Source organism: Elephantulus edwardii, unplaced genomic scaffold (assembly GCF_000299155.1).
Source record: "Elephantulus edwardii isolate Elephantulus edwardi_28Jun2011 unplaced genomic scaffold, EleEdw1.0 scaffold00054, whole genome shotgun sequence".
NCBI classification, from domain to species: Eukaryota; Metazoa; Chordata; class Mammalia; order Macroscelidea; family Macroscelididae; genus Elephantulus; species Elephantulus edwardii.
Window position 1 is genome coordinate 11287407 of NW_006399804.1, and position 13901 is coordinate 11301307.

General features: G+C 40.4%; 1 protein-coding gene across 1 annotated transcript in view; it reads left to right on the forward strand.

The window, feature by feature from the left end:
• Window positions 1–13901, forward strand: part of MYO3A (myosin IIIA) — a 318705-nt gene that overhangs the window by 213336 nt on the left and 91468 nt on the right. The window contains exons 19-20 of the mRNA XM_006887107.1: window positions 9023–9176; window positions 13016–13104. Of these exons, the coding sequence (XP_006887169.1) occupies window positions 9023–9176; window positions 13016–13104 (243 nt within the window). The remainder of the gene's footprint in view (window positions 1–9022; window positions 9177–13015; window positions 13105–13901) is intronic.

The window sequence follows — 13901 nt, forward strand, 5'->3', positions numbered from 1 at the left end:
TTGCAGAGAGAATAAATCTGCTTTTATAAATGATTGGTAAAGCTTTTAGGTTACCAACGGAGATCCCACACAAATATTCCTAAAACTTCTCACACACTATATGAATATAGAAGCTGATATCTGAATAATCATTAACTGTTGGCAGGCCCTTCTCTCCCTTTGTTAAGAAGGGGTGGGAGAGGCTGGATGCAGGGGGATGTGGATGTGCAGAGGGAAGAGGGGATGAATCATTGGGTTGTGCAATTTGGTGGGTAGGGTGAGAGAAATGGAATGAATTTGGTCGAATTTGTATTAGAATTTTGTAAATACACTAATGAAAAGGGGGGAGAAAAGAACTTAGAAAAAATTAAAAAAAAAAAAAAGAAAGAAGAAGAATGCTCAGGACTCTTGTGTTCACACACTGTAGACACATTTTCTCCGTTGATGAAATTGGGTCAGTACTGTGTGTTGTGCAGACTTGCACTACTTATTTTGGTAATTTAGGTTTGAAAATTACTTCCAATTAAATATTCAGTTAGAAATATGGATCCATAATGACTGTTATTTTCTACATGTGAGGCTAGAACATTCTATTGACTAATATAAGTGCCTTACCACTAAGCCACCCAAGTTCAATTTTGAATTAGTAGTCAAGAATAAATCATTTGTGCTACTTATCCATCAATAAACTATGAATTTGTAAAGATTGTTTTGGGTTTTTCTTAAGTATATGCAAGAATAAGTAATTAGTGAAAATAGGTATTACTAGATTAGAGTATTTGTCTTCAATATTAATAGGCTTGTTTTTATTGTTGTTATATGCCATCAAGTCACCTGTGACTCATAGCAACCCTATGTACAACATCCCTAAACCCTGTTCTAGCTTGTGCCAATGTTTTTGTCTCTGACACACCTACCCCCATTACCCCAATCACTGAATCAATCTACCTCATCGAGGGTCTTCCTCTCCTGCGCTGTCCTTCTACTCTCCCAAGCATGATGTCCCTCTCCAGGGACTGATCCCTTCTTGCAACATGTCCAGAGTATGTCAGATGGAGCCTCCTCCAAGGAGCAGCTTGGCTTTACCCTCTCCAGGACAAACCTCTCCGTTCTCTTAACAGTCCATGGTATATTCAATATTCTTCTCCAACATCACAACTCAAAGGCATCAATTCTCCTTCTATCCTCCCTAGTCATTGTCCAGCTCTCTGACACATAGCAAATGATTGCCAAGACCATGGCCTGTGTCATTAATATCACATGCAAGTTGAATATCACTCAAAAATGGTTAGAACAGTACCATAGATAGGAAACTGCCAGAAGTTCAAGCAAGATTGAGAAGAGGCCATGGCAGCAGGGATATCACTGCTGATATCAGATGGATCCTGACTGAAAGAAAAGATAACCAGAAGAATGTCTATTTGTGCTTTATTGACTATGCAAAGGCATTTAAATGAGTGGATCATAACAAGTTGTGACAGACAGTGAGAAGAATGGAAATCCCAAAGCACTTAACTGTGTTCATGCAAAACCTATACCTGGACTAAGAGGCTGTTATGCAAAACAGAACAGGGAAACACTGTGTGGTTTAGAATTGAGAAGGGAGAGCATCAAGGTTGTATTCTCTCTCCGTAACTATTTAATCTGTATGCTGAGCAGATTATCTGAGAAGATGGACTCTATGAAAAGGAGTGTGACATCAAGATTGGAGAAAGACTCGTCAATAACTCACGTTGTGCAGATGACACAACCTTGCTTGTGGAAAGTGAGGAGGACTTGAAGCATTTATTGCACAAAATCAAGGATTGCAGCTTTCAGTATGAGTTAGATCTCAATGTCAAGAAAACAAAGATTCTTACCACTGGAATGGAAAGCAGATTGAAACTCAGTTGCTTCATCTTGCTTGGATCCACAATTAACACCCTTGTGCCACCAGTCAGGAAACAGACACATTGCACTGAGAAAATCTGAAGCTAGGGACCTCTCCAAATTATTGAGGAGTAATGATGTCAGTTTGAGGACTAAGGTGCATCTGATTCAGGCCATGGTCTTTCTGATTGCTTACTAAGCATCTGAGAGCTGGATAGTGAATAAGGACGACAGAAGAAGAATTGGTACCTTTGAGATGTGTTGTTGGAGAAGAACACTAAACATCCCATCGGTGGCCTGGAGAACAAACTGATATTTCTTGAAGAGGATGCAGCCAGCGGGCTCTTGGAGGCAAGAATGATGAGGTTTTGCCTCACATACTTTGGGCCTGTTGTTAGGAGAGGCTATTCCTTGGAGAAGGACATGATGCTGGGAAGTGTGGACAGTCAGAGAAGGAGAGGAAGACTCTCAACCAGGTGAATTGACATGGTGACCACTGCAATGGACTGTTGTGTGTCAGGTAGTGTGAGAATGGTGCAGGACAGAGCAGAATTCAGATCTTTTGTTCATATCATTGTTATGAGTCGTACTCCACCTCACCTAATAGCAACAGCATCATCTGATTCTGGAAGCTTTTCAAGGGAGCATTATTCTAAGACTACTTCCTCCAGAGTACAATAAAACTTATGTAAAACATTATGCTTGGGAAGGTGGGGGACAGCACAAGAGAGGAAGACTATGGATGAGATGGCCTGACTATGACCGGGGTAATTGGGGTGAGTGTGTCAGAGATGATGAGGCCATCATCAGGCACAGGATAAAGCAGAGTTCAGAGCTGTTGTACATATGTAGCTGCTGTCACTGTGAGTCACAAGCAACTCGACAGCACTTAACAACAATAACAACAAAGATAAAACATTTACTGTGTTAGGAGTTGACCAAAATACTTTCTCATTAAGTTACTTGTCAAATTCTGAATTAATGACTTGTGCTATCTGAAGTTAAATGATGGCCAAGAGTTCTCAGTGGCTGGCCACTAACATTAACTTAAAACTCAACATGGCCATCAGCATCTGCTCTGAACAGAAAATACAGGAAGAAATCTATTTTCAAATCATAAATGTTACTGGGAGGTGAAAGGAATTAAAGTTATTTCCTCCTGTTAAGATATATGGCTCCAGAAACTTGACAAAGGGTAGTTATGAATCTGAATGGATGGGACAGTGGGTTTGATTTGGATAAATACGGGGTGTAGAGCTCTCATGGCATAAACCTTATTGTGTTCTACTGCTAATCAGAAGGGCATGTGTTTTTGGCAGTTCTGATGGCTGAGAGAGAAAAACGGTCAGTCTCCTGCAGCAAAGATTCACAGTCTTGAAAACCTCACTGGAAGTTTGGATTTTCCTATGAGTCAGAATAATCTCAACAGCAGTAGAAATTATTTTCTTTTTTAAAAAAATATAATAATATGATTATGGTGATGTAAAGAAACATGTTAATAGTTAAGGCATAAATATTTCTCCAAATGGGTACAGCTCATATTCTCAAAAGGTGAGACAACTCTTCCTTTACCTGCCTCAAAGAGACTACATGTGACAAACAGGAATTATGTAAGCTTGTTGACAGTAAATGAGAATGATCTCAGTCCATTGGTGAGTGGTCAGAAATCACAGATGTTTCTATTAATGTGTCTGCCAGGTTAGCTCACTGTTGTTGTTGTTGTTGTTATGTGCCATCGAGTCGTTTGCAACTCATAGCGACCCTATGCACAACAGCCCTAAACCCTGCTCTATCCTGTGGAAGTCGCACTGCCTCTGACACACCCATCCCGATTACCCCAGTCACCGAGTCAATCCATCTCAGAGAGGGTCTTCCCCTCTTGCGCCGTCCCTCCACCCTCCCAAGCATGATGTCCCTCTCCAAGAACCTGTCCCTCCTTGCAACATGCCCAAAGTAAGTCAGACGAAGCTCCAGAATCCTTGCCTTCAAGGAATAGCCTGGTTTAACCCTCTCCAGGATGAATATGTTTGTTTTCTTGGCAGTCCAGGGTACATTCAGTACTCTTCTCCAACACCACAGCTCAAAGGCATCAATTCTCCTTCTGTCCTCCCTAGTCATTGACCAACTCTCTGATGCATAACAAGTGATTGCAAAGACCATGGCCTGTATCAGGTGCACCCTTCATCTCCAGAGAGACACCGTTGCTCTTGAGTACTTTAGAGAGGTCCCTAACAGCAGACTTTCCCATCACAATATGTCTTTTGATTTCCTGACTGCTGGTGCCAAGAGCGTTGACCGTGGAGCCAAGCAAACTGAAGCTGTGAACAATCTCAATCTCTTCGCCATCCATCCTGATGCTGCCAATTGGTCCAGTGGTGAGAATCTTTGTCTTCTTGACATACTTTTTTTGTTAGGTGCCATCAAATTGACTCATAGCGATCCTATGGACAACCAATCTGAACCCTGTCCTATCCTGTGCCAACCTCACAATCTCTGACTCTCTTAAACCCGCTAATACAATCACTGTGAAGATATTTCCCAGAGAAGAACTTATGCAAAGGCAGTTTTGTGAAATAATTCCTAAGGACAGAAGCCACATGACCAAGAGGACATGTAGCTGCAAGTGAGAAAGAAGCAAAGGAACAAAAATGTACCTTTGTGTGGATGATTTCTAGAAAGTCTCTGAGCTTTTCTTTCATTAACATTGTGTCTTATCTGTCTGGTTTATAGCTTCACAAATATTCAGCAACTTCACAGTGACTGATAGTGCCATGGTGTCTCTGAGTCCAAGAAAAAGTTCAATTATGCTTGTTATTGTGTCTCAGAATAATAATTCTAATAGCTGACATGGCTTAAGTTGTAAAATGTGCTGAGCGTATATTCCACGTATCCCCCCTCCCTTAGAACAAAATCACCTTGTTGGGTAGTTTTAAGATATAATCAAAGAAAGGTAAATGTAGCAATAGGTTGCATTGTCTACCTATCAAAATATCAGGAAAAGATTTAATGACAACTTATTTCTGTTAGAATCTAGCAAGTTGGGAGCAATTTCTGCAGCAGTGCCACTTAATGGTAGATATTGCTGCTAACTCTTTGAAAAAAATCAATGCCTCTCAGGAGCCTGTGAAATGTTCAGACCGTTTAGTCAGAAAATGTGGCCTAGAGATATAATCCAAAATCTACAGAAGCTTGGTACACAAAGGTGAACATCAGAGCACTATTTAAAATAGGCAAAGAAGTAATCTGTAGTTTTCTGGGTTTCAAAGTTAGTACTGAATCCCAAGGGACACCACCACCAGAACATCTGGATCAGAACACAATAGGGATGATATATATTAAACACCTCAACTCCGTTGCAGCCCATAACTTTCTCTGTGTTTTCAATGCAATTTTTAATATGCAGGGAATAGTAAAGGGCTTTCTAAACAGTTAGATGGGCTCAGTTTCTCCATATAGGCTTAAAAACAACTGAGTATTTTGCGATCATAAATGCCATAAAAGTACTTAATATATTGTCTTAGGCATGAGCACTTTACCTTAAGTGCTTTATAAATCCTGAGTAATAGCATTCATTTACTTCATCATTTTTCCAGAAGTCCATACTTAGGACAAGTATCATGAAGGCGAGCCCATTGTTTTTTAAGTCACTCATCTCTGCTCTGCACAGCCTGTCATAAAATATTTCAGTGGATTCTGACACAGGCAAATAGAAATGACAAATGCGTCAGTTTAGACTTTAATCTCGTGTGCTTTCTATATAAAACATATAAAACCTCTCTTGAACTTTGCAGTTGCCATTTTAGCTATAATATGCTGTCAGTATGTTTGCCCAACAGTAAAATCATTCTAGGCCTGCACTCTGCTCCCAAGGTTACCTTCAAATGAGGAAGCTGTGAAACGTCAAGACTTTGCTTCCATTTCTTTGTTATGAAGATGAAGGGCATGTGTTTTAGGTTCTCTGCTCTGAGACCTTGAGTTCTGCCACATTTTAAAATGTATTAGAGTTGGGTTTCTATTTTTCAGATATTTTTCTCACATATTCACAATGCACTAAAAGAAAGGAAAAATAGTATCGGAAATGATCAGTTCTTTAGGTCATTTCTACCACTAATCTCATGTAGGAGAAAGATATGCAGTCTCTGCCTGTGAGATTTACAGGCCTTGAAAACCCACTGAAGGTCAGATATGAATTGATTCCAATTGGATATCAATGGGTTGTCTTTTTGTTGTTGCCTAATTTTATGTGATTGTGAACACTGTCGCACCTGTCTAGAACATTATCATTAGCCTCCTTGCTGAGAATGTGTTCCATCAAACTTGTTTGTGTACCTGAAGTAGACCTTCTTTTCAAAGTTGTTGTTGTTATGTGCCATCGAGTTGCTTGCATCTCATAGCGACCCTATGTACAAGAGCCCTAAACCCTGCTCTATCCTGTGCCAACCTCACTGTCTCTGATACACCCACTCCCATTACCCCAATCACTGAACTGATCCATCTCATCAAGGTCTTCCTCTCCTGCATCGTCCCTCCACTCTCCAAAACATGATGTCCCTCTTCAAGGACCAGTCTCTCCTTGCAACATGCCCAAAGTATGTCAGATGAAGCCTCAGGATCCTTGACTCCAAGGAGCAGCCTGGCTCACCCTCTTCAGGACAAACCCGTTTACATGCAAGCATACCTTGGAGATTCACGGCCTCCAGTTCTAGATTACTACAATAAAGCAAGAATTGTATTCAAATGAGTCACATGAACTTTTTTACTTCTCAGTGATAGGTAAGTTATATTTGCACTCTTACCCATTGTCATTGAGTTGGAACCAATTCACAGCTGACCCTCCATTAAATTTCTGAGGCTGTAAATCACATGGAAGGGGATTGCCATCTTTCTCCTTTGGAGCCACAGTTGGATTCATACTGGCAGCCAGTCAGAGCTTTTGTGTTAACATTATATCTCTCTATGGACTATGTAACTAAATATCAATACTCAATAGCAAATAATTATTATGTACCATATATTTTTGTGAAAGCACTAAAGAGCAGTGTTGGACTAGAGACTAAGGTGTGCCTAATCCATGCCATGGTCTTCTTAATTGCTTGCTATGCATCTGAGAGCTGGAAAATGAATAATGATGACAGAAGAATTGATGCTTTGAGTTATGGTGCAGGAGAAGAATATTGAACAAACCATAGACTGCCAAAAGATCAAACAGGTCTGTCCTGGAGAGGGTGAAACCAAGTTGCTCCTTGGAGGCAAGATTTTAAAATTCCATCTCACATACTTTTGTCATATTGTCAGAAGGGACCTGTCCTTGGAGAAGGACTCATGCTTGGAAGGAATGAGGTTCAGCACAGAAGAAGAAGGTCCTGGATGAGATGGATTTACACAGTGCCTGTGGCAAGGGGTTATATGTATCAGAGATGTTGAGGTTGGCTCAGGATAGGGCAAGGTTCAGAGCTATTCATATGATTTCTATGATTCAAAGTCAACTGACAGCACATAAAACAACCACCACCTATATTTTTCCTTTATGAGGCAAACACTGTTCCTCATTTGATAGATGAGAAAATGAAAGTTCTTAGACTAAGAAAATTCCAAAATTTTCTATGGCTACACAAATGGTAAAGCCCAGATTTGAACCAACCCATAGCTGACTCTGTAATGGGTTTCCAGAGGTTTTAAATTGTGTGAGAGACTGACCATCTGTCTCCTGCAGAACAGCTGGTAGATATGAACCACTTGCCTTGGCTCTAACCAAGAAGTCAAAAATTGAAATTCACTGGATGCTCCACAGATGAATGTTTAAGCAGTGTGCTTCCCTAAATACAGCCTTGGTAGCCCTGTGGCTTTGTAACTTAGTTCTGCAGGATCACAAACATGTAAATGTCACACTGACTGAAAAATGGTGTAAGTATACTTAAGAGAAACAGTAGCATTTCTTCAATTAGGGAAATGTGATCAAGGAGCTTGGATGCCATTACGAGAAGTAAGGCACTGAATGCCAACCCAAAGGTACGCTCTTTGACTCTACCAGCTGCTCCACAGGAAAAAGATGGGCAGTCTTCTCCCGTGCAGATTACTGCCTTTGAAAACCCACTGGACTGTGAGCTATGGGTCAGTTCCAACTTGACAGTGCATAACAAAAGCATTCCTAAAATACACCTAGTTACTCAACCACTGCCACCCTGTCATGTCTGACTCAAAGCAGCCCTTCATCATCAGGTTTTCAAGGCCGTACATCTTTTTGGGCAGAGACTGCCTATCCCTTGGAGCAACTAGTGTGTTTAAGCTGCTGACCTTTTGGTTAGCAGTCTGACATGCTACGCACTGTGCCACCAGGGCTCCTTAAAACCAATTCGTATTCGATACATTATGGAGTATCGTGTTATTACTACACATTAATCTGTTCTTCCTCATCTTGAAAGCTTGATATTTCTGTAATTCTAGGGGACAAAATTTCTTTTATTGCTATCCTGAATGTAACCAAAGATGACATTAATGAGCCAGAAGTTCTGTGGAGAGAAAAAATAAATTTATACTTAATTTAAGAACAAGGTCATAGAACAAAATTTGTCATTATGTATATAAAATGAATTTTCAAGGAGCTGTTCTCAGCCAAAATGGAACTCTGGTAGTGTAGTTCATGGCATGTTGCACTGCCACTCAAAACCCTACTCCAGCGGTTCAAACCCACAGGTGGCTTCATGAGGAAAAAATGGACAGCCTCCTCCCACTAAGAATGTGGAATGAGTGGGCAATTAGTATAGTGTGTGTTGTAATTAATGATATGAAACAAGATTTGCATGTTAGATTGATGGGGATGGGGCAGAAGCTGAAAAAAGTTTATATAGACAGAAACTATCACAAAGGGTAGACGAGTATAGAAAGGAGAGGGGAGCCAAGATTAGTGGATGAGGGGGTAATATGAAGCAATAGGCAAGGTTCACTGAGGATTTGATGAGCTGTTGTCACAAATTGTAATGATCATTTGTAGTTAAGGCTATACAACAAAACACATATGAATGAGTGAATGAAACCAATTGGAGAATATAGAGAGACACAGAAACCCCAGGGCCAATTGCTAGGAGTTGCAACAGACTTGACTGAAGTATTATCAGGCTGTATATTATTTACAGAACTTTAAGTGAATTTTTCTACATGTATTGTAAACTATCAGAATGAATATCTACATGAAGACATTGATGCCAGAGTTATTGAATATGAAGATAACCGGCCCCTCCTAGATCTGTTCCTGCAGAAGCCAATGGGTTTACTGTCCTTACTTGATGAAGAGAGCAGATTTCCCAAGGCCACTGATCAGACTCTTGTGGGTAAGTTTTAAATCCAGTATGTCTGCCTACATAACCCTATGAATAAGTTAATGTAATTCTAGAGGACTTTTTTTTTCCATTTTTTTAAGTGCTCTAGGAGAAAATATTCCTTGGATAGTATAAATTATGAATGTGCTCAGCTAGCCAACAGGTTGATGGTTGAAGTCCACCCAAAGAGCTCCTTGGAACAAAGGCCTCGTGATCTGTATCTGAAGAAAGCAGCATTGAAAGCTCTGTGGAGTGTGGTTCTACTCTGACATGCGTAAGGCCACCTTGACTAGAATCGAATCAGTGGCTATAGTTTTTATATTTCAGGAGAAAATGTAGTTGTTGCCATTGTTTGTGAGCCATCAAGTATGTGTAACTTGGCAAGAGAACCTTTGACTCTAATACCTGGACCAATAAATGTTCATAATAATGTGAAATACTTAGGAGTAATTAGTGGTACAGAAATATAAGCACTGAACTAATAACTAAAATCACACTGGGCTACTCTTCAGGACAAGGGCAGAACACTAGAGATTACAGACTTGAAAACTCTCTTGGGCAGTTCTACTAAATTCTGGAGGGCTGGAATTGTCTCAGTGTCTATGAGTTTGATTTGGCTTTATTGTTGTTGTTAAATGGACAGAATTCTCCTTTTTAAATTTTGGATATAGAAGTTTTGGTTAGAGATTACTTTTGAAATTATCTAGCTCTAAATTAGAAATCTGTGGTTGGGGACAGAGGCTGCTCTAGAATTTGAAAAGAGAAAGCAAAAGGGAAGAAACACACTCTTTTTGAATAACCTCGTCATTTCTCTAATAGAAGCAAATAGCTTCAAATGCCTTAATGACCTCAATGTTACAATACATTAATAAAATGTCATTATAATAATCCTGGGTCATCAAAGAAAGATTAAACATTCTTTTTGTTTGTTTGTTTTGTTTGAGAAGGCAAGGAGATGTATAATATATTTAAGAAGATTCTCATCCAACCTTGTTACGGTAAAAATGTCTTGCTCCATAAATGAAATTTTTTAAAAGCTTGAGCAGTTTCAGATATCGGAAAAAAATGGTTTTAATATAGAGCACCATCTTCCCTCAGGATAATCGAAACCAAGCCCACTTCTATCAAATTGATTGATTTATGGTGACCATCCACTGGGTTTCCAAGACTATAAGTCTGTGTTGGACAAGATGCCCTTCTTTCTCCTACAGAGCAACTGGTGGCCTCAAATTTCCAACCTTTTGGTTAGCAGTTTGACACATTGCATGCTATGAATTGTGTTTAATAATAAGTACTTGAACAAAACACAGATTCACACTTTTCTCTTATTTGCTTTTCTTTTATACATTACATCCTTTTTTATTTTATATTAGTTTGCTCACAAAGTTCATATACATTATATTTCACATTATTCTTCATATCATATGTGTTTCATACAATCATTCTCATGTATTATATTTTATAAAATCAGTCACCATTGGACCATGACCATCATTACCCAATCTTTTCAGGTCCCCACCAGATTCTTCCCATTTCCTTCACCCCTCCCTCCACCCACCAAACTGTGCAACCCTGTGGTTTCATCCCTACCCGTCCTCACTCCTCTGTCCCCACCCCTTCCCCCTTGGGTTCCCATACATGTTTTACTAGTTATCCTTCTATTTTTACAATAATAGTCTCATTGGACAGACCCTTACTAAGTCTTACCATTAAGTCTGTGATGCTGCTTCTTCTGATCCACTGATTGGCTTATTCTCTTCTCTGTTTAAACAGTCCTTGCTGGAAAAGCAAATAACTCTCTCCTAAGAACCCTTAGGTTGTAGGGAAATCGTTTCATAGCATTCATTTTCTTTTAATTTAAAAAAAATGATTCAAGACATGAAATAACAGGTTCTCTGAAGCTGGTGAAATTGTTCTGTAAGTGTAATTGCCTTATGACCCTATTGTCTTTTCTGTGGGGGTCCCTGGGTTACTAGAGGCACCTTAAAAAAAGGCCTGGTGATATATTTTCAGAAAGGTTCAACCTAAAGCCCACAGGCATCATGTCAGTTTTGATTCATGGAGGCCTGCTGTCATATTTCCAAGGCTATACATCTTTACAAGAAGAAACTACTCATTTTTCTCCCATAGAGTAGCTTGTGGATTTGAACCATTGACCTCTTAGCAACCCATCTTGTAATGCACTGTGCCACCAGAGCTCATTCAGAAAGGTCACAGGCATGAAACACTATGGAGCATAAATCTACTGTGACACATGTGGGGTTACCATGAGCTTGAGTCCACTCCAGGCAACTGAGACTTCAGTTGGTCCTTCTTATGTAAATAGTAATATGCTGTAGCTCCTCAAATAGAAAGGAGAAGGAAACACCACATTTCCAGGCTTGTACCTTAGCATCAAACAGAGTTTTCCAAATATCTTTGATTGGTCATTCTCAAGTAATTTCCTTCCTCTCCACTGTTGTGGTTGTTGTTATGTGCCGTCGAGTGATCCCCAGATCAAGCACATCATTCACACCCAAGACTTATTAGAAAGGTGAGTTCTTGAGACTCACTCTTCATGTCCTGAATTAGAGTCTGGAGAAGGAGCCCATTTTAGTCTATGTTTTAATAAGTGTACTGCACACTGCTGTGTGGATCATAACAAAGTGTGGCTGATTCTGAGAAGAATGGAATCCCAGAACACTTGATCGTTCTAATGCGAAACTTATACTTGGACCAGGAGCAGTCAGCAGAACAGAGCAAGGGAACACTGCATTGTTCAAAATTGGGAAGGGCGTACGCCAGGGATGCATCCTATCTCCATACCTTTTCAACCTATATACAGAACAGATGATCTGGGAGGCTGGGCTCTATGAGGAGAAATGTGGGGTCAAGATTGGTGGAAGATCTATCAACAATCTGCGTTATGCAGATGACACAACCCTGCTTGCTGAAACTGAGGAGGACCTGAAGCACTTGCTGCAGAGTGTCAAGAACTGCAGCCTACAATATGGATTGAGGCTCAATGTCAAGAAGACAAAGATTCTCACCACTGGGCCAATTGGCAGCATCAGGATGCATGGCGAAGAGATTGAGATTGTACACAGCTTCAGTTTGCTTGGCTCCACAGTCAACACTCTTGGCACCAGTAGCCAGGAAATTAAAAGGCGCATTGCCATGGGGAAAGTCTGCTGTTAGGGACCTCTCCAAAGTACTGAAGAGCAATGGTGTCTCTCTGGAGACTAAGGTGCGTCTGACACAGGCCATCGCTTGTTATGCATCAGAGAGTTGGACAATGACCAAGGAGGATAGAAGGAGAATTGATGCCTTTGAGCTGTGGTACTGGAGAAGAGTATTGAGGGTACCATGGACTGCTAGGAAAACAAACATTCATCCTGGAAAGGGTTAAACCGGGTGGCTCCTTGGAGGCAAGGATTCTGAGGCACCGTCTGACATACTTTGGACATGTTGTAAGGAAGGACAGGTCCTTGGAGAGGGACATCATGCTTGGGAAGGTGGAGGAACAGCGCAGGAGGGGAAGGCCCTCTTTGAAATGGATTGAGTCAATGACTGGGGTAATCGGGATGGGAGTGTCAGAGACATTATGATTGGCACAGGACAAAGCAGAGTTTAGAGCTGTTGTACATAGGGCCACTATGAGTCGCAAGCGACTCAACGGCACATAACAACAACAACAACACTGCACACTGTTATTTGAGGACCACTCCACCCCTTTTAAAAATTTACAATTGTTAAAACTTTGCTTTATAATTTGTATTGCAATTCCTGCATATATTCGCTATATAGACTGTTCTGCCTTTATCCCTTTTTCATGGTAAAAGAAATGACTCCAACAATTTTTGTTTCTACAGAAAAATTTGAGAACAACCTGAAATCACAATACTTCTGGAGGCCTAAACGTGTGGAACTTAGTTTTGGAATTCACCACTATGCTGGAAAGGTGGGAACTATCTAATTGTGATTAAGTTTCTCATTAGTTTTTGTCTAATAATAAAGAAATTGAAATTGTAGAACAAAATCTTCTTAAATAGCTCTAGTTAGATGATAATGTTGTTTTATGTACTGTTGAGTCAGAACCAACTCATAACTTACCCACCAATGGACTCTCAGAGGCAATAAATCTCCCAGCCAGTATTTGGTGGATCCAAGCCATGTGCCTTTGGGTTGGTAGCTCAATCCTTTATCAATAAGCAACCAGAGGTTCCTATGGTTTTTGCCCTCATTTGTTCCTGATTCTTCCCTCTAACTACAGGAGACTTCTGAAGGCTTAATCCATAGGGAGTTGTGCTGCTAACCCAAAGGCCATGTCTTTTTGGTAGCTTGAATGCACCTCAACTCTGCAGGAGAAAGATGAGTAATCGCCACTCCCTGTGGTAGCTTGGATCCACCAAGCAGTTCTAAGAAAGAAAGATGAGCAACGATTTAAAGACTCAGAAACCCAGTGGCGTGTCAGTTGCCATGTGAGAGAGAAAGAGACAGAAAGACAGAGAAAGAGACAGAGGGAGACAGAAGAGAGGCAAACAAGAGAGGGAAAGCCTTTTTTAGATCTTATTTCCTTTCCACTGCAAGCCTTGTCCCTCCCTGCTCCCAACAAGTGAAAGTGCTAGGTGGGAGTTATGATCAGATGCTGAGGAACTTAGATAAATGGAAATCATTCATAGACCCTAAAGAATCACGGAACACTTGATTGTACTTTTGAGAAACCTATACTTGGAAAGTATTAAAAACAGATGGAAG